General features: G+C 44.9%; 1 protein-coding gene across 1 annotated transcript in view; it reads left to right on the forward strand.

Annotated features, from left to right (window-relative positions):
• Positions 1–3,752: 3,752 nt before the first annotated feature.
• SLC22A23 (solute carrier family 22 member 23) overlaps positions 3,753–20,877 on the forward strand; it is a 109,338-nt gene continuing 92,213 nt past the window's right edge. The window contains 2 exon segments of the mRNA XM_066325351.1: positions 3,753–4,739; positions 4,741–5,190. Coding sequence (XP_066181448.1) covers positions 4,659–4,739; positions 4,741–5,190 — 531 coding nt within the window. The 5' untranslated portion in view covers positions 3,753–4,658.

Genomic DNA, 20,877 nt, shown 5'->3' on the forward strand with positions numbered 1-20,877 from the left:
TCTGGGTCCTGACTTGAAACTCTCTTGAGCTGCAATGGGTGCCAATAGACAGGATGTTTGTTCTGCAGCAGGAGGCTTGTTCTGCAGCAGGGCAATCAAACTGCTCCTGTCAGAGTAGGTCAGAGTCACCTTCTCTGTTCCTTCACCCCAAACAGTTGATGACCCAGGTCATAATGGTGCACAACTTTTCTAATAGAACTCAATAAAGCTGGATAAAATAAATCAAAATACATTGTTTTGTTCTCTTCTTGAATACAACTTCTCTTTTAAACTGCATCTTTTTGTATTTCTGTGAAGTGTTACCCCAAATACTCTTGTTACTTCTCTCTCTGAGGTCAGAGACACTATTTGATGTACAAATAAGATTCTTGATTATAGGTTCCATTTTTATTAGATATTCCAGTTAGGTCCTGCAAAATTGGAAAAGTTGGTGATTCATACATTTTAGGCAATTAGTCTTTGAGTTGCCATCCTTATGTTTGTTTGGTTACTTTCTGCAGCACGTACATGTGCTACATTTATATGGTGCTAGAGAAACCTTGCTTGATCACAAAATGTAGCTCCTCATGAAGTCTTGCTTGGCAGAGAGAGTCTTGATGCTTAACTTCAGCATTTGTTTATGTATAGGGTCTCCCACACATCTGAAATGCTCCTATAAAGCAATTTTTATTTTCTCATTTAAACTAAAACCAGTTTTTACAGAAACAGGTAAAGGCATTTCTCTGATTTAGAAGTTGTTTTTTTTTTTCCATAATGTTTTGCTTCAGCAGTACTTATTTCATCAAAAATTTATTTCTTAGCTCCTGGAAATGTGTTTTTTTTTCCTCTTTTGTCTGCAACCTTCTACTCAGAAACAGTCTCTTGAGGATCATTGTTTCAAGGGCAAAACTCCTACTATGTAAAAATATGTAACCCTCAGGAATATGCTACCTTTGAAACTTTTCAGTTGCAAACAAAAACTCAGGATGTAGAAGCAGCCCAGAAATGGTGTTTGGGATGAAAATGTTTGATCAGTTTGAGTAAGGGTTGTAACCTCTCATTACAGGCTTTTCATTGTACTGTACAACTTTATTCTCTTTCTACAGATCTACTACACTTACTGGCTTCTCTAAGGGCTTTTCCTTCCCATTTCTCCCCAGTTTTCAACTCTTTGCTTTCTTCAGTCAAATTTCTCTTTCCTCAGAACTTCAACTTGAGACCTCCATTCCAGAAGTTCTCTTCCCCTCAACATTTCACTCTGTCAATCTCAAGCCATGATGAGGCCTTTTCCCCTTTGTGGGAAAAGACAGTGAGTGGTAGCTGGGAGTTTCTAGAAGACCTGTCACAAATGATCATGTTGCAGAAGAAATTTAGGTATGTTAGGAAGCAGGCAATTGGGCTAATCATGAGCTCACAAAAAGCAAGCACAGACAAAGCAGATCTTTCCATGGGATGAGTGCAGAAGTGCTGCTTGGCAAGAATGGGTAAGGACAAACAAAAAAGCCAATACAACAAATAAAACTTAACTAGCAAGAGCATCCCAAATAATGAGAAATTGTTTGGTAAGTGCATCATTTGTAAGAGGAAGTCAAAAGCAAGTGGATTACTCATCAGAGAGAAAGATATTGACTGATACCAGAGAGGGCTCAGACTACCTCAGGCTTTCTTTGCACCAGTCTAGGCTAAAAGAGTTCCCTTTTGATCAGGTGACTGATACAATACACATTAATGACAAGTTATAGGGAATATGTCTTCAGCCCAGGATGGGACAGAACCAGTTACAAGAGGACTTGGGTAACATTGATATGTTCAAAGCAACAGTCTGGCTGCACTTTATGCCAGGGCTGTGAAGACAGTGGCTCAAACAGCATTGGAAACATTAGTGTTTACCTCTGAGAATCCAGGAAAGATGGCAAAGAAAGTGATGCCTGCCTTTAAAAGAGGCATTTGAAAATAAATAAATAAGCCAGACTTTCATCCCAGAAAGCATCTAGTACAAATAGACACACAATTTGTAAACAGGTAGAAGGAAACACTAGGATAAGCAACTATTAACATGAACTTGTCAGCTAGAAACTGGGACAATCTGGGCAAATGTCCTTTGGCAATGAGGAGCAGACCTTGTTATGGATGAGGGGAGAGTGGACTCCACTCATCTGTGCCTTGGTTAGGCTCTGTGCATGTGCTTACGAGGAAGGGAGCTCAGTTTATTTGAAAAATTTGGGCAGGGGGTACAGAAGCTTGGAAACAGCAGCTGTTAGTGGTTTACAAGCAAGAGGATGGATTGTAAATGCAGTTCCAAAGGGGGCGTTTCATTTGCAGCCTTCTGAGCTGGCATTAACTGGGGAGCAACTGCAAACTCTTTGGAGGATGAAGTAAGACTTCAAAATAACCCTAAGAAGTTGCTTGGAAAGCAAAGAACATGACTGGAAAGCGATGAGAGGAATTGTTTTTGCAGGGAGGGTTACCCCCGGCATGCACAGAGGCTGGGGCACTGCTGCAGACACCAGCTGAGGAGACACCAGAGAGCTGCAGGCAGCCGGTGGCCAAAGAGACTGCAGGAGAAGCAGACAAATTGCAGCTGGTCATCTTAAAGAAAACACGGCACAGAGATGAGATAGCAGCCATCAGATGTAAAAGGACACTGCAACACAGAAAGATGAGACTTCCCTTGGCAGGGACCACTACATCCACATTTCAGCAAGGAATTTTTAGAGAGGAGGATAAAGTGTCACCTGGAGAGGCTGTAGAGCCACTGAAGTACTGAGCGTTCCTCAGAACAGAACCCAGGGAAGCCCCACAAAAGGGACACAGAGCCACACTGAAGTGGTGTAGACGTGAAACTTTCCTGGTATCCTCTGTAAGACAAAGACCAAGAGGAAGATCCAAGGCATTAATGGTGTGCAGTAATTAGCTACATGAAATTCCATCAACAACTTGCTCTTCCATTTATATTTGGCAATGACACCCATCCTCGCCTAATGCACACAAGTGTTTTCTGCTCACTGCTGTTTTCATGTGTACAAGCGTATATTGATCTGTTTTCTCTCCTTCCCTTCTCACAAAGGAAAAAAATAACCGCACACTTCAGTAATGCAAAAGCTGTGATCCACGATGAAAATAGTCTGAGGCACTTACACGCCGAAGTAAATTTAGCTGAACATAAAAATAACCTTCACAAATTTGAAATGCCTGTTTTACAATCAACGTCAGGTGCTAACGGGATATAATTTTCTTCAAAGCGTGTACTAATGTGACAGGCTGACTGAAGCGATGCAGGCACGTCTCCTCGCCGCCCTCTAGGTCTCAGAAATGCCCCCTTCACCTCTCGGTTCTTCCCTCCGAGCCTCGTCCTTTCTTTAGCCACACCGGGCGCTCCTGCGGCTCGCCGATGCGGTGCGCTCCCGCCCAGCCCGCCGCAGCCGCGCCGCGTTATTAAAGGCACACACGTACCGTGTAAATAATTGATCCGGAGCTGGCGCGCCGCGGAGCCGGAGCGCCTCCTCCCCTTGGCCAGCCCCGGCCGTGCCCGCCCTACCTGCCCCGGGGGGCCGGAGCGCAGCGCGGCCGCGGGGCGGCGCGGAGCCCCCGCCAAGCCGCCCCTGGCCCTGCCCGCCCCGCGGCGCCGGCCCGCCCCCGGCGGCGGTTCCCTGGCGGGGGGGCCGGGCCGGCGGCGCGGCGGGAGCAGGTGCGGCCGGCGGCACCGCGGGGCGGAGCGGGGGGCGGCGGCGCCGGGCCGGCAGGTGGGGGCTGCCGGGAGGCGGAGGGCGAGGAGCCGGCCGGGTTTGCCCGCCCGCCTCCGGAGGTGCGGCCGGCGGCACGGCGCGGCGAGCGGGCTGCCGCGGGAGGCGCACGGCGGCGGCGGCGGCGGCGACCGCGTCCGCAGCCCGGGCCGCGGAGGGGCCGGCGGGGCCCCTTGCTGCAGAGCCAGATGTACGGGACGCGGGCCTGCGAGGGGTCGGCGGGGAGGTGTTGGGGGCTGCCGCCGCCGCTGCTGCCGCGGCCGGGGGAGAGCCCTTAGCTGTGCGGGAAGCGGGGAAGCCGCGTCGGGAGCTGTTATTTTCTTCTCCTCCTTCCTTTGCCTTCCCTCTCGTCCCTCCTCCCCCTCCTCACCAAAACCGGGAGAGGAGGCGTGTTCCGTGCCTTGCTGCACCGGTTTTGCTTGGTTTGTTGTTGCAGGGTTTGGTTCGCGGGGTGGCTGGTTTTTTTTATTTTTTCTTTTTTTTTCTCTTTTCTTTTCCAACCTCCCCGCCTGCTCCTTTCCTCTCCTTTGGCCCATCGCATGCTCGGATCCGGCTGGATCCTTCCTTTTATTTTCGGCAGTGCCTCTCGGAAGGGGGAAGGGAGAGCTGGGATGAGTGCAGCTTGACGCACAGGCGAGGAGAGGGGGGGCACCGCCGGCAGCTGCAGCGGTTCGTGGCCGCAGGGTGCGGGTGAGGAACGGAGCGAGCGAGGGGCTCCCTCGGTGCCTCCCCCTTTCTTCGCCCCTGCCCTTCCTCCCCTTCCTCCCTCTCTCCCTCCCCCATCCGTCTCCTGCCGGGTCCGGCTGGGAGCGTGTGTGCAATATCTTACGTTGCAAGGTGTGCGTGTTGTGTGCGCGGAGCGGAGGGAGGGAAGGACTCGCGAGGGAGCCGGGGCTGCCCCGGCCCCCCCCTATGTGAGCCTCCCCGGGCGGCTGGATGGCGATAGACCGGCGCCGTGAGGCGGGCGGCGGGGGCCGGCCGCTGCCGGAGGAGAACGGCTCGGTGCCGGGGGCCGTGGGGGGGGGGCGCCGCCGCCCCCCCGGGGCCGCCCCCCGCCAACGCCGCCGGGGCCGAGATCCAGGCGGTGCCGGTGCCGCCGCCCGCCGCCGTCTGCAGCCCGCTGCTCCTCGACTACGACGGCTCGGTGCTACCCTTCCTCGGGGGGCTGGGCGGCCGGTACCAGCGGACCCTGGTGCTGCTCACCTGGGTCCCGGCGCTCGTCATCGGCTTCAGCAAGTTCTCGGACTCCTTCCTCCTGGACCAGCCCGACTTCTGGTGCCGGGAGGCGGACGGGCAGGGCAACTGGAGCGGGACCCTGGCGCCCATCCACGCCAACCACAGCGGCAACGGGAGCGTCTTCCTCCCGCCCGGGCTGCCCACCCCCGCGGGGGGCAACGCCAGCGAGTGCGCCTGCCGCGAGTGGCACTACCGCATCAGAGCCGGCCTCGTCCAAAACGTCGTGAGCAAGGTGAGAAAGGCGACTTCCCCCACCCGGAGAAAGTCAATCTCAAATCCGCGCAGCCCTTTCCCTCCCCGGGGTGTCACAGCGGGTCTCCAGCCTGCGGACTTGTGCCCGCACACCGGTTGCAAAGTTACGTCCTGAAAGGGGATCCCGTGTGTCTCTTCGGCTTCCTGGTGCTGTCCTGCTGTCTCTGGGTGTCTGTGGGAAAGATGCTGTAGGCATTTGCCCCAGATGATAAGGGGAAAGGGCTGCGGAGAGGGCTCCAGCTGATCTTTGTGCACGTATACTAAAGCAGCCCTATATGTTAAAAAACAGGTTGATTTTTTCGGGAAGCTGAAGAAATGGTGACTGTTGTGAGTAAAATAAGGCAAAAGTTTTCTGGAATTCTTCCGGTTTTGTACTTTTTCTCTTGAAAACTGTTTTGGCAGAGCGGTTAAACAAATGTCTCACGCAAGTTGCTTTACTCCAGAAGCAGAAAGTGCATGCTGCTGTGTTTTGTGTTTCCCCATGTAATAGCTAAAGTGGAAAATTTCTGGTGAAGAGATTATGCCGCTTTCTGCTCTTGCTTCATATTTGCTGAGTAGTGCAGATCAAAAAATCACCTTCCCTTTTCACCTGAAAGCTTTTGCTTGTTTATAGCATCAGCCCTGCAAAAGCCTTGCTGGCTGCAGATGGGCCTTATTGATATTAACAGGCAGCTGGAGCTCCTGGAAATGTAAAATGAAATGGTAACACCAGGGAAATAGTTCCCTTAATCTCAAGACCCCCTCCTAAGATCAGCAAAAATTGCTTCCTGCCTGGGAGCAGCGTTGTGGCTTAACTGTGTTTATCTAGTTGGGATAAAGAAACAAGGCAACAATCAGATGAACAACATAACTGCTTTGGTCAGCCAGCACACACTTATATTGAATAATTGAAAATCATTTCGGTTTCTCTTTGCGTCCCTTGAAAGAGTGTGCAACAGGGAAGAAGCAAATCCCTCAATACCTTGAACCCAGAATGGATTAAAAAGGAAGGTAACCCAGCCACACTCCTTTCATGAGAGAAGCATAGGCACATGTTGGATCTGAATGATTTGTGACACAGAAATGTGTAAGAAAATTAGACATTTAAGAAGGTCAGATTTTTTCTTCTGTTTATATCCAGAGACTGAGCTACTCATATGTTTGGGGTTTTAACACAGAAGTTTTAGCTTGAAAAAATTATCGTGAAATATTTAGTTTAAACTTTAAGAAAAAAATTTCTTAAATGTTTGAATCTTTTGAAGGTCATCGTCAAGTTGGCCACAAAAGGTCAAGGGAGAGTTAGTTTGCTGTCTTGCGTGCTTCTTTAGAGATAATAAAAAAAGTGTTCTTTGGAAGAACTTGCGGTAAAGGGCAGATCAATTTTAAGGGATAAACAAACATCTGTGGCCCCTGCTGTCTTGTTTTCTGTTAGGAAGAATAATAATCATCTTTTGAGACTATGGGTTTTTCCAGTGTGGAGTTTTTATTTTTATTGTATACTCACTTCCAAAAACCCGGCAGCTTTTTTTGCTTTGATTTGTAATCCTGTGTAATTATAATTAGATTGTTTTCTCGGGGTCAGGATTCTTCCTTAGTTTGTGCTTTGGTTTTGTTTTGGGGATTTTCTGGGTGGGTGTGCTGCCTGTTTTTATTGTAATGAAGAAAGAGAGGAAAAACCCAGACAGAGCATCATGATAGCTTGATTTGGACTTATCAATCCCCAGGAGCTCTGATACTGTGAGAGCAATTCTTGTAACTGCTGACTCCTCTTACATGCATCTCACTGTCCTTTGTGAGAAAGAGCTGGTCTGGATGAATTCAAGAGACTGGATGTTCAGATCACCCTTAACTCTCCTCAAAAATACATTTGTTTCTGTAATGTATTATGCAATGTTCTCATCTTTCTAAATAGAGTTTTATTAAATCTTAGTCTAATATATGCTCATCTGTGTAGTAGCCAGGGGTTATATTGAAATATCATAAAGACAGCCAAAAGTATATTAATAAAAAATGTACTTTTGTTTGGCAAGTAAATCCTCTTGTACTTACCTTCAGTGTTATGAGCTAATAGCTGCTGGATGTTCCATCATTGCCTTGTATTCAGAAACAATCAAACAATTCTGTTTTTTTAGCACAAAGGCTATTTGGTGTATGTGCATGTGAGACATCACTGTTCCCCCCATTTCTCAGCGGTAGGATAGCTGTGTTTAAACTGTGTTAAGTTCCACTGTCTCCATAGCTTCTCTTCTAATGGTACACCTTTCCTCAAATGCAGAATCCCTGTCCAGGCTTTCTCAGCTGTCCTTTCCCTGGTGCCCATTTTTTCCAAGCCTGTGTCATGCTTGGGATTGATGGAGTGGAGGTCTTGCTGTTTTCCCGCCCTGCTTGGTGCTTTGTTTAGCCCCACTTCTCTGAGTGTTTGCTGGAGCCAGGGGTGGCCTTGCACCTTTCTTGAAGACTGGCATTGCCGTGTTAGACACTGTCATTACTCTGACCTGCTTGACTGAGTCACTGGGAACGGTGCTTTTTATAGTGCTGCCAGTTATTGGAACTGGAAATGGTAATAAAGGACATAGTGCTTATTATTTAACACTGCTGAAATACACGTAGTGAAGAGGTCAGATGCATAATTTAACCACAGGGAATCCAGTGGCCATATTAAATCACCCTTCTGAGCTAATGTCCTGACTTGGCACATAAATCTTGGTCTTTAGCTTGGTTTGTACATAAATATCTTCCCTTAGCACAATTCACTTGCAAGGCTTTTTCACTGCTAAATGATTCTTTGAAGATTTTCATCTATTCTTTATCACAACATCATCACCATACTGTTATAAAGAGTGCACCTGTATTTTCTTAAAAGGTACATTATAAACCAGCCCTTAGGCAAAAGCCTAGTTTAAAAAAAGTCTTTTTAATGGTTCATGTATCATCTCACCAGTGTCCAAAGGAAGGATGCTGAGAAACTTTATTTTTTTTCTGTGGGAAAACCTGAGATCTCCTTTTATCTATTTGCGAAGTGGTGCTTCAGGTAAATTATTAGCATCAACACAACGAGCAACATAATGACAACTAAACATATGTAGCCATGAAGCTTAGCAGGAAGCTGGAGTGTGTGCTCAGCAGGGACTTTTCTAACTCTTCTCCCTAACTTCTTTAGTGCCTGCATCTTCTGACCATCTGCAAAGCCAGCTGTTATCTTGGGACAACAATTTCACGGAAGCTCTTAGTTACAGGATTGGTGGTTGTTGGTTTTTTCGCTCTGTTACTAGGATGACCCGTCCTCTGTGTTTGATTGCATTAAGCAGTGGAGTTGTTTGCTGTTCTGCATGCTGATTTGTACAATGGAGACCAAAAGCTGGTGATGGGCAAGGACTGGGCTGGATTAGATTGCAGAGGTTGATGGCACAGCATCCCTCTGTGTGCACTTGTAACGTTCCAGATCATTCCACCTCTTGGGGTTGGCATAAGAGGGAAGTGTTTAGTTGAAGGCTGCATTTTAATCACTTGGAGCAATTACGTAATAATATTTCATGTCTAGTCACAAGGGAATTCCTGTTGTGACTGCTTTTATGTTCCAGATGCCTTGTTTCCCTGCAATGCTGTTTGCTTGGCTCTCAACTTCCCACTTGATTTGGGTTGAGTCATCTTCTTTCCAAAGTAACATGGCAATCATTTTACCTATTTGCCACTGGTTCAAACGTTCTCATGCCAATTTGGCTGAGCCTCTAGCAAATTATCCCTGCCAAAAATCATGGAGCTGAAGTCAGAAGAGCCAAATGGTCCAGGGGCAAGGATGTTTGAACTTGGATTGGTTTGGTCTGTGTCTGGCGCTCTTTGCTCCTGCAGTGGGGTATGTCTATGCTTAACCGGTCTTCCTTCTCCTTGATTTTATTGGAGTTCTGACACTTTTCTGGGCACACCTTCATCTGATTCAACTTGTTAGCCTGGTAGAAAACTTCCTCTTAAAAGAAATTTTTTCTTCTTTTCCTGGGTGTTCTACTGGGTTAATTGAAGTTAAATTGTTCTGTTCAGTAACGTGTGCTTTAGTCTGTGGGATTATTGTTGGTATATGCAAGTAGCCAGAAATGATAAAACAAGCAAATTTCTTTGTGATAATAGTGATGATGAATTTGGCACAGCTTGCAGAATAATATTTCTTGGGGTAGAGAGAGGTGTACATTTTAAATGGACTTCCAGAATATAGTTATTAATTACTTTGAAGGGATCATTCTGACAAGGTCCTTCCCAAAATAAGATCTGTGCCACCTGTATCTCCTCCCACTTGTGCCTGTAATCTCATTTGTTTCTGCATATTCTCCAGTTGGCTGGTCTCTGGGAATAGACTTTAAAAATGCTGATGCTCCTTTTTCTTCCCTGTAACTGACAGGATTTGTCTTGTCAGTGTTAGTTTCTGGCTGACTGGCTTCTACCTAGTCCCAAATCAATGAAAACTTTGAGTTATTGTACCCACTGCAGTAGTTGGGTCAGAAGTGGCAATATTGAAACTACTACATCACTTTGTTTCCACTGAGCAGATTGAAGGGGGTGTAGGGACCTGCAAGGCAGAGACTTGTAATGGGCAGAAAGTCTGTTCTAAATTTCTTTTAGCCAAGGCATTGGAGTGACTCTCGACTTCTAATGGGCGCTGAAGGGCTCAACATGTCCCTGTGGTCAGAGGTATCCAGAAATACTGGATACCAGACCAGAGCAAACATCTATTTCTATTTTATTTCATGGCTTCCTCAGCTACGCGAGCAATCCTAAACTATTTTTTCCCTTCTTCCCTCTGTGTTAGCTGATAAAGAGTCCATGGTCACTGCTGTGAGCCTTCACAGACTTGAAAAATCTTTTTGTTAACGAGGAGGCAAAGGAGAGATGTTGGCTTGTCCTGCTGCAGCTGCCCTGGCTCCTGCTCGCACACACTGAGTGTGGTGACTGAGTCTCCCAATTATCAGGGCACGAGTGAGCAACACCCTGAAAAAACAGGGCAAGTTTCTGGCTGAGTGGCACCAAGGAAGAGTATTGCTGTTTTGGGAACAGCACCTGCAACTTGAAGAACTGTCCTCTGCCTGCAAACAGTCAATAATCTGACGTTTGAAATAACCAAGTATGATATCACAAGGCTTCTTGTTTAGTGAGCCAAATGCTGGTTTTACTTACTTGGGGTGTTATGTACTGGCCAAAGCCTTTTAAAGCAGTTGGTCTAGAAAACAGAGACTGGAATCAGACTGATACTGACCTAGGAACTCCGATAGTTTTGGGTTTTGTCTGGCAAGAGATTCTTTCTCACTAGAGGAAATGTACATGCAGTTCATGTTTATTATCACCCTTAAGATAAAGTGTCTCAGTGACAGGAATGTGATTTCAGCTTACCATAAATAGTTTGTGGCATTGCTAGAACTAACAATGATCCTTCAGGAAGGTAATTCCATATTGAAATCTCTTTAAGACATTCTCAGCTTTCCAAGGCTTGCTATTGAGTCTTTCATATCAGTCATTTTCTGTGTATATGTCAAACAACTGTCTTCTTCTTTTTTCTTTTTTTTTTTTTAAACCTCCTGGATGGATGTGATGTTTGAAATGCTTGGGGTTCTGTTTGTTTTTGTTTCCACTCCCTAATACATCCTGTATCTCTGTCACGTAATTTAAATATACCGACCCTGCCCATGTTGTGACAGAAATTGCTGGCTGTGGTGAGTGTTTACCATCTGTACAGGCAGTCTAACCCCGAATTTCTGAGGTGCACTAACAGTTCTATCTCTTCTTAACCTGGCTACAAGACTGCAGTTATAAAAGGTGACCTCGTGTTTTTTTAAAGCATTTGTCAAAGAAAGGAACAGGCACTCAGGAAGGCATGTAATTTGGAGCCAGTTCTGATGGTAGTGTTGAGATGCTTACAGGACAGCCAAACTTCAGGGGTTCATTTCTTAATGAAACAACAGCTGGAATAGCAGAAGACTTATGATTTTCTTGAACTTCAAAAATTCGGCCATACTAATGGTGAAAAGCCTTAAATTACATCTTAACAGATCAGTTCTAGAGAGCTGCTAAATTTAGAAAATGCTAAAAGAGATACAGTGCTTTTGTGTAACTCATCTTTTGTTTTCTCTGTCAGTCTATTTGTTCCTACCTGGCATCCCTGCTCAGGACAGCTATTCTCACTCCTTCCCTTTCATATTCCTTCCTCTTCCCGCTCTTCTTCAGCGCAGCCAGGCTGGCGCTGGCTTACCCGCAAGTAACTGTGGAATTAATTAGGCTGAGATCTTGCTACAGAACAAAGGACTGGGGTTTGCTGCAGACAATGTGTAGAAGATCAGAGTAGCCTGTTGAAGGAATATGCTGCAGTTTGGCAGCAGTGCTGAGTGTTCAGTTCTTGCACTGAATTCTATCAAAACAGCTTCTCACAAGTTTTGGTCACCTCAACTCAAATGTGTGCATAGCTCTTGTAATGTAATTTATTTTTATATTTTTTTACCAGCTCACTTTTGAGAGCAGATGGCTTTGTGTGTGTTCTGAAATCCTTATTAAAGTCGAAGGGGAAGGAAGTAACCTGAAGGAGGGAGAAAGGAGTTTCAACACCCTTTCAATCCATGTCGTCGGGGTGTGTTGCAGAGGTTTCCAGGCAAACCCCATTTTATTGTCTGATAACTGCAATATCTGGACCTGCACAGGTCCACACCCGGTGTTGTGCTGGGAAGCCTGCCCCACACTAGCCTGTGAAAACTGGCAGGCAACAGGGATTAATGCATGTGTTGAGTTGTTTTTGCTGATCCATGGCACGGCATACCTGCTGGGAACATGCAATAGGTTTGTAGCTATTCCCACAAGGAAGGATCTGTGCTGTGCTTGGTGTGACTGGCATGCTTGGGGTCGAACCACCTGCCTGTCCTGTGAGCTGATCAGGAGAGGGTAAATGTGCTCTGGGCATGATGGGCTGGGTAGGAAAGTTCAGTGTGTAGTACAAGGCTTTATTAGCATTTTAAAATTTTTTTCTTATAATCTGGGAGAGCCCCAATTACCAGTGGATACACTGCAAAATAAAAACAAAAGATTAGGTAAGTGGATGCATCCTGATGCTCATTTCTGGGATGCCTATCTAGATCCCTTGGAACAAAGCTGTGAGAACAAGGAATGCTGCTTGTGAGATGCAGGGAAGTGATATGTTTTCCTTCTCCAGCGGCAAGTGATTTATAGTTACCGTTGTGCATTGTTTTCAGAGCAGGGTGGTCTGGTTCCCCAAAAAAGGTTCTTTGCCTCCAGCAGTGGTGGAGGAATTCATTTTGGCCCAAGTACTGTTTCCCTGCTACTCTGCAGCACTCTGGAGCTGCCTGCTATCCTCCTGGCCTTCAGGCTAAAGTCCATGATCGTGCAGACAGTGTTGCAATGCCCACCCTACAAATATTATTAAGGATAGGGACTGTAAACTAAACTCTAAGACCTTTTCCCTGCTGTGTCTTCCAGGGCTGTGTTAAATGTTGTCTGTTTGAACAATACTAGCTTGACGGACCAATTTCACCTTCTTATTTGTAAACCAAGTGGAATATTTTTCTCCCTTCTTCCCTCTCTTAGTATTTATTTTGGTCTGAATTAATTCCAGACCCTGGGTTTTTTTTTTTTCTCTCTCCTTTTCTTCTTGCCTGAGTTGCAATAGCTGTAGTTTGCAAATGATGAGAGGGCAAGGCCATGGCAGCAATAATTGAATGTCAGACTTCAGGTGTCTGATCTTTTTATCTAAGGTGGCAAGTATTTCTCATGAGGAATGACTTTCTCCTCTTGTCTACCACTTCACCCTTCTGCATTTCAGAGTTTTATGCCATGCTTCAGTTTGTTTGGGTATTTTTCCCCCTGGATTTAAAAAAGCCCAACAAGGTAGTAAATTAGGCTTTGTCATGTCAGCCCTGTCAAGCCTACAACATATTTTGTGCATGCATGTTTTGGCAGCCTGAAAAATACCAGTCCACAAAGCATTAACTTATTTTTGATAATGAGATGATAGTGAATGTTAATATTTAACTACAGGGTTGCAGATTTTTTACGTGTGACTTCTATTTCCAGTGCTTAGACCAGTTCTAAATACCAATTTGATAGCTAGTTTAACCTTTTAGTTTGGTTGTGAAGTCAGTCCCAGCAGCACGTGCCTTGTCCAGAATAAATGTGGTTGTCACCCGAAAACTCGGTGGTATGGTACTCAAATGGCACTTTTCAGTGTGTGTGTCTCAGTCCTAGGGATGGGTGGGGTTGCTCACGGTGTTTTTATGCAGCCAGAGGGAGGCAAACAGCTACAAGGTCTTACAGCAAAGACTAGACTGAAAATTGAAGTCGGTTTTGTGGCAAAGTCTTCTAATCGTGTCAGAATACTTGTAGAAAAGCGATTTAGTTGCAGCACAGAGACGTAAAAGAGATACTGAACTATCCTGATGCTGCTCTGTGGAAAATTATTAATATAGTATTATGAACACTGTGCAGGAAAGCTGCAAGCAAGATTTTGTGTTTCCCAGCTCTTTGATGTTAGATGACATTATGGAGTTGGGAAAAACTAAGCAGATCACGTCAGCTGAGAAACAAGTTAGTTCACTAATCTGCGGATGGGAAAGGCTGGAAAAGATCTAAATGTCTTAGAATAAAGGGAACTCCTACTGAAAATAAAAGAAGTCGTGATGGAGAAGTGGGTGGTACATGGATGCTACTAAAGTTGATTTAATCATGTTGAGTGTTCAGAAGATTGTCATATGATTAACAAATCATATTTTAATTGTTAGCATATTAACAAATGTTTACTTAGCAAACTTCCTTCTTCCCTCTCCCAGTGGGAAAAAGAAACAGATCTGTGATGAGAGCAAGTTCGGGAATAGAAGAGCTAATTGCTCCTGACTAAAGTGTGAAGTTGAAGGGTAGATGAAATCTTTCAGCTCTGCAGTGTCTCAAGGGGCATTATCTTGGGATTCTCTTGATGTGGTCAGTGGAGAGTTTGGAGGGTCGTTTTTGGTTTATGGCATAGACTAAGGAATAATTTAGTGCAGAAGACTAAGTTTAAAATCTTTTCCAAGTTAGTTAACTGGCATTACAATGGAGTCAGTGTGTGTCCTTCTGCATATTTGAAATTCTGAGCTTGTTTTGTGACTGCAGTGTTGCTTGAGCCTTCTCTTCACCCTGGGGTTATGTCCCTTAAAGGTGAGGCATGACTGAAAGGCTTTAGAAAGGCCTTTCAGCTGCCTGGGGGGAATGGAGCCATGCACATCCTGCTTGTGAGCAGGACAGCATCTCCCTGTGGGGCACAGTGGGCACAGCTTACTCTGAGGTAATTAATACAAGAGGCGCTGTCTCTCTGCCTTTCCAGTTTCAAGCAGCTTGAAGAAACCTGTGCCTTAGGTCTCCCATTCTGGTGATGGAGTCAAGGTTTTCACACCAGGAGGAAGTGCTGTGTTCTGTACTTCTGCTCACACAGTAATGTGCAGCACAAATATATGCACTTCAAAAAATAATGCAGAAATTACACAGCTAAGGCGTGCATATCAGAAAATTGTGGTTTTGAAGGAGATGTATTTCAGCAACTTAAACTATGTTAAACTTCAGAAACACTAAAGGAAATTCGTGAAGTCAATAGTTATGTAGTCCTGTACTATTTTGTGGAAGCTGGGATGGAAGCTGTTTTCATAGGTTCATATTATGCTGCATAATCTAATTATATCTTTCTTGGAAGAAGCTAAGCACATGTCCCCTGGCTCATGTGCCACCCCCTCTTTTTCTCCCCATTCCTCTCCCTCCCCCATGTCCTCAAAACCTTTGTCCTTGTGGTAGTATCTAAAGTAGTTTCTTTGCTTTACTTTTCAAATGGTGCATTGCCCAGGTGGTCAGTCATGTCCGTAGTTAAAACAATCTGACAATTTCTGTGTACATGACCTCATGTTCACTGTTCACAAGTCATTTTTCTGGACTGCACTTTTCCTTGCCAGGTGTCTGCTGTGATCAGAAATGGTTTACTGGTTTCTGAGAATGGAAAGTACAGAAAACATTGTTTCCCCTGTTAGAAAATCAAACTGATTAAGAAGATGAACCACACAAGCCCTCGCATCTGTTGAATTACCAAGCTCCAGTGTACGGGGATAGGGACCCCAGGTTTGTCAGGCGTGGGAAGAAGGCAGATGTTGAGCTAAAGGTCATACTGTGGTACCAGCAATATTTCTCTTCACACCTGAGTAAAAGTTCTTGCAAATCTGGATGATTATAAACCTCTCAAAAGACCAGTGTGTACTTGCTCAGTAAAAATTTTGTTTTGAAGTATTGAGATTCTAAGCACTTAGGCAGTGGTCAAAGATTTCAGTAAAAGCGTCCACTTATGATAAATCTGCACAGTGTTAGGTGTACTTGCCTTTTAGAAGTCTAGCATCATACAGAGAGGAAGTAGCTTGAAAGTCAGGTGTTGACTGTGTGTCGGGTTGAGGCATTCCAGTGTAGGTGTGGTGTAGGCTCATTTGAGTGGCTGTTCAGAGAAAACAAATAACAAAACCTCTTCATAGCTGGTTTGTTGTTTTTCTTGTGTGTTGTGTTTTTAATGACTCTTCTGGTTTCCAGTCCACTTGTGTCTGATTAAAAACATAAGGAAAGTTGTTGTTTGGAGAGGTTTGGTTCTCAATGTGGCTGGTAAAAAAAACAGATAAAATTATTACTTTTTATACCACCTTCTCAAGTCTTCCAGGATCAATTCTACTAGTTTTTGACTCAATGTTCTTATTTTCAAACGCGATCTTGATATTTCCACCCAGCTGATTGTACTGATGGTCACAAAAATGCCACGTGTTCTCAAGAACACTTTATTGACACTTAAAATACAGATGGGGAGTACTTTGCCCAGCTGTGATCTCAGAGGAGAGGTAGATACCCTTACTCTGAACCCTGAAGGTTAAATAGTTTAAATGCTCTCATGTTGCCATGGCTGAGAAGGAGATACAGAGATGCCTGTGGCACTAAACCACCTCCCCCCCCCTCTATTTTAGGTGCTGCAGTTGGGCTGGAGCAGCCCTCTGGGAGGCTTCTTCTGCAACCTCCCTTGTGTGGTTTTATTGCACACTTGTTTTCTGTAGAGTTGGGCATCACACCACTTTCTGGATCTCGTGCACTTTGAGATTAAATGCTGCCAGAGTGTCATTTTTTACTGGGGGCTGAGAAAGCGAGGAGAGAAATTATGTCCTTTAGCAGTCTAGAGGGAAATCTTGGTACAGTGCTGTCCTGTGGCTGTAATTATGAGTACTACTCAGATTATTCAGTTCTGTAAAAAGGAATTACTGGTAAGTATATTGTATTAGTACTACTGACTGCTTTGCTTTCCTCTTTGTTTTGGGATTTTTTCTAATAGTTATTGGTCTGCTGACTTGGAGCTTTTCCTCCAGGTGTAAGTACCTGGAGACTGTTCTGTCTTTTTTTATGGATATTGTATGAGAAAGAACTGTATTATTTTATTATTTTTTAAAATAACTTTGGTTCAGGTTGTTGGTTTGTTTTTGTGTTTGTTTTTTTTTAAACACTCTAAAATAATATGAAGGCATAAATTTAAAGTCTTACTGGTTAAGATGTTTGTATAGAAGATGGAGTCTAGTTCGGTGCAGGGTAAATTGACAGGATTTGGTTATAAAAAGATGAAACAGGAAGGAGAGGAACAAAGGAAGATGAGACCCAGCATACCTCAGTGATGAAGAATCGATTCTTATTTTCATTTATTGGTCCTGAAATCGTTCCCTAATGAGCAGGCAAGCTGGTGGCTTTTCCGCAGGCAGGGGTTGATGCTGCTGTGGCACACGTGATGCATAGAGGACAGGGCTTCCCAGGTGGGAATCCCTTCCCTCTCAAGGGATTGGGAGGGCATAGGTGCTGTGTGGTGGAGAGTACAAAAGGCTGTCACAGCAGCCAGGTGCTGCCTGGCTGCGGGAGGACCAAGGCTGCACCTTCATGCCTGCCTTAGGGCCTTCCAGGGCAGCAGCTCTGGTGATCCTCTGGTGTCTTATTGCTAAAACCACTGCAGAGAGCAGTCACAGCAGAGCTACAATCCACCTGCAGACTGTTTGGGAAAGGGGGTGCTTTCTTTCAGCAGCAATCTGGGCATTGAATACTGGAAGCAGACTGTGAAGCCACAGGGTGGGAAGAGGGTTTGTGTGTCGTGTTCCTCTCTCGTGGGCTTTTTGTCCCAGACTCCTGGGTTAGCATTGTACCAGAATCTCTCCTGCTTTCTCGTTGCTCCTTTAGAGGCCAGAAGGGTCAGCCTTGCATATCTCGTGATGTCAAATCCTTAACAGGCATCTTACCTTTTAGCAGTGGGTATTCACTGTGTTTAGGTACCGCAGACAGCTTTATGGCCACTGGAACATAAGGGCTTTTTGAGACAAGAGCCCTTAATTCAGACATCTTGTGTTTGTAGTTACAAACATGCAGCAGACTTTAATAACTTATAGCAGTGCAAATGCTGGCACACCACGTGAGCCCTGTCTGGATTTTTACCCCTTGTAAGAAGTTACATGATGGTTACTATTTGGGTGTGTTACCTTTTGCCAGGTGTCTTCCCAAGCATCCCGTGTTTTAAATAGCCCTCCATTTTGCCATGAATTACAGTGAGTCACAGCATGGGTGGTGACTCACTGATACCAGTTAAACATTAGGCTCCTGAAGGTGTGACTCCTTCAGCTATGACCAAAATATCCTGTCACAACATGGAAAAACTCTTGCAATATATTGCTCATCTGCACAGGTAGCAAATTCTCTGTGTTGCTGTACTGCTATGAAGAAGCAGCTTTTGCTCTTTAATGTCCCTTTTCCACCAGCATATTTTAAATATAGTTGTTTATGTTTTGGTGTAATAACACAGTTATTTTTGTTTAGCAAGTCCCTTTATCTGCTCTCTTTTTTGTATTGGGAGGATGGACGGAGGACAGAAAGACATACAAAACCCCAGGGACGCACAGAGAAATCCCAAGGAAAATCCCAAGTTTAGAAGCATTCTTTCAACTCCCAAGTGGAATACCAGAGGATTCAGCCAGAGCAGTTATAGGATTTAGTGGTTTCCGTGCTTGTAACAGATTAATCTACCCTTTGCCAGAGGTGGTAGAGGATTACTGTCCGGTCTCCAGCCAAAACAATCTCCCAGTGCAGATTTACTTGGAGTGCCACTTGAACTGTCATCAGCTCTGCCCACCCCAGTGTTTTGTTCCGCAGGGCCATGAGAACTTGTCACTCCTTGCTCCTCAAAGCAAATCTGAGTGTTGGCTCTGCAGGATGAAACCACTGGCACTTGGAGCAGGACCTGCCATGGCTCTGGGCACAGCTGTGCCATGTGGGCACATGTCAGCTCTGTTCTGCTCTGCTGAGCCCAGCTGTATGTAAGCGGAGAGGCAGCACTGATGTTGTATAAAGGTTCCTGCTTTATTTCTGGCTCTTCAAAGCTGAGGCTTTTCCAGGGGGAAGAGGCAACTCAGGTTTCTGGCAAAAATCTCTGTGCTTTCAGCATGACAAAGCTTTGCTGGTTTGCTCTGCTGCTGTTAATATATGTGGAGATGATATGCTCACTATTAAATATGTATTTCGTCCTATTAATGTCATCTTTACCTGAGGCTGCTTTTGACTCCAGCATCCATTTTTCTTCTCCTTATTCTCATCTCCCTTTGCAAGCTGAATGCCCTGGTGGCACCTACCACTGTCCTGCCAAATTTATTTTGGGTAACTGCTTCATGGTGACCTCTCTCTGGTTTGTGACAGCTGCCAGAGGAGAAACCAGGATATAATTCAGCTCTTAGTACTGAGCAAGTAATTTGGGGTCATGGCAGATTCTCTGGAATTGTGTGTTGATATATTTCACTATTGGTGTATTTACAGATTTGGAGGGTTTTGCAGAGGGAGATATTTTGGAAAGGTCAGGGGCTGCCTGGTCAGTCAAGAGCTTGCCCATGTGGGCTTGGGGGATCTGCTCTGGTTTCTGCTGGCCTGCAGTGAGTGCTTAACAGAGGACAGGAAAGGGCCAGATGCAGGGTTTGCAAGGAAATACATGTTTTTATTTTCAGAGCAGCTGGAGAGTTGGACAATAGCCTCAAAAACAAACAAACAAAGGATGACTTGCAGATAAGTTATCGAAAGGAGTGGGTGTGTTTTGGGCACCACTGAAGGACAAGCTGATAGACTGACTTTTCTCCTGCTTTTAAACTCTTGCTCTCTGTGCCAGTGTGCCAGAGGGGTTTGACATCTGCTGTCCTGGACTGAAATTTCACAACAGCCCTTCATGAGATTTTGGCTCTTCCAGCCACGATGTAATCTGGTACTGCACGTTCCCTGCCCGGGGCTTGCGTGAGGGCCGGCTATCACTGGCTAGCAGCAGCAAGCTGTGAAAATGGAAAGGCACCAGGATATCTCCTTTTTCTTTTTGCACTTGGAGGGCACTACTGTTCCTCTGGCATCAATTAATATAAAAATGAATGATTGAATTTTTAAACCAGTTCTTGTATAAATAGGAATATTTTTAATGAACCTAATTTTTTATCTACAAATGAAAATGATTTCTCAATTTTAAGCAGCATATAGACCTTCTGTACTGTGAGAATGAACCTGGAGAATTTTAAAGCCTGCCTCTGCCTCAGATATATCTTCTGAATTTTGTTTTGTTTGCAGCTTGTCTGGGCAGATATTTTTGTTTGCTAGCTGGAAGTTGGTTCTAGAATTGCTAGTATTAGTAATTTCATTTCCTCTGCTTGCTTCTGAAAAGTCAACATTTTTGGAGAGCAATCCACAGTGCCTTGCTGAATTCTTTGCTGCAAATTATTCATAGCTATTTGGTGGAAAAAAAATCTTTGCTCATACTACTTGTTACGGTTCTTTAGTGCCTCCAGTCTGTAGGGTGAAAGATGAGACATATACATCCCAACTTCTACAAATGGGTGCAGTGGGGAACTCAAAATACATTTAACCTAAACAAAAGGGCTGAGCCTGAGCGCTGGCACATTTCTTTCAGCCACAAAATTGCTATACCTTTTGGTGAGATGGTATATTGTAGCAAGGACATCTGTGGTCTTGGACCAGAGGGCTGAGTCTTGCCTTGTTTTTGGAAGGGCTGCGTGGAAATGCTTAAAAGTGTGGTGCACCTAACTGAACTCTCTGGAGGGAAGTTTTTTTTGAAGTTGCAGCTGAGTTTTAAAAATAAATTGTATGCTTCTACTTTGTGTTTTTGGCTATGAAACTTCAGTTACTGGTGTCAAAAGGGCTGCTACTATTACATTACACACAAACAGCCATTTTTCTGCTAAGTTTCAGTTCTGGATTATCTGACTCTCCAAAGTTAGCTGCACTTACTTGTCATGAAAACTGTGTGGCTGCCATTACCATCAATATTTGAACACTTCACAAACCACGAGCAAGCATATCCTCTTACATTTATTCAAGGGTATAATAGTAACTATCCACACTTTACACATAAGAAAGATTACATTGCATGTCTGAGGGCAGTGAGGATGTTGGGCTGAAGCCAGGAATGCAGTCTTGTTCTTCTGGTTTCCTCTGCCTCAGAGGAAAGTGGCTTGGAGTTTAGGGAAGCCTCGCTAGAAACATTGCTGTTCCTGTCTTTCTCATGGGAATGAGGCAGTGCCCTAGTGACAGGTTGCCTGAAATGGTCCATTTCCCCTTTCTTTGGTCAGAAAGATTAATTTCAGCATTAGCA

This window comes from Sylvia atricapilla, chromosome 1 (genome assembly GCF_009819655.1).
Source record: "Sylvia atricapilla isolate bSylAtr1 chromosome 1, bSylAtr1.pri, whole genome shotgun sequence".
Lineage (NCBI taxonomy): Eukaryota > Metazoa > Chordata > Aves > Passeriformes > Sylviidae > Sylvia > Sylvia atricapilla.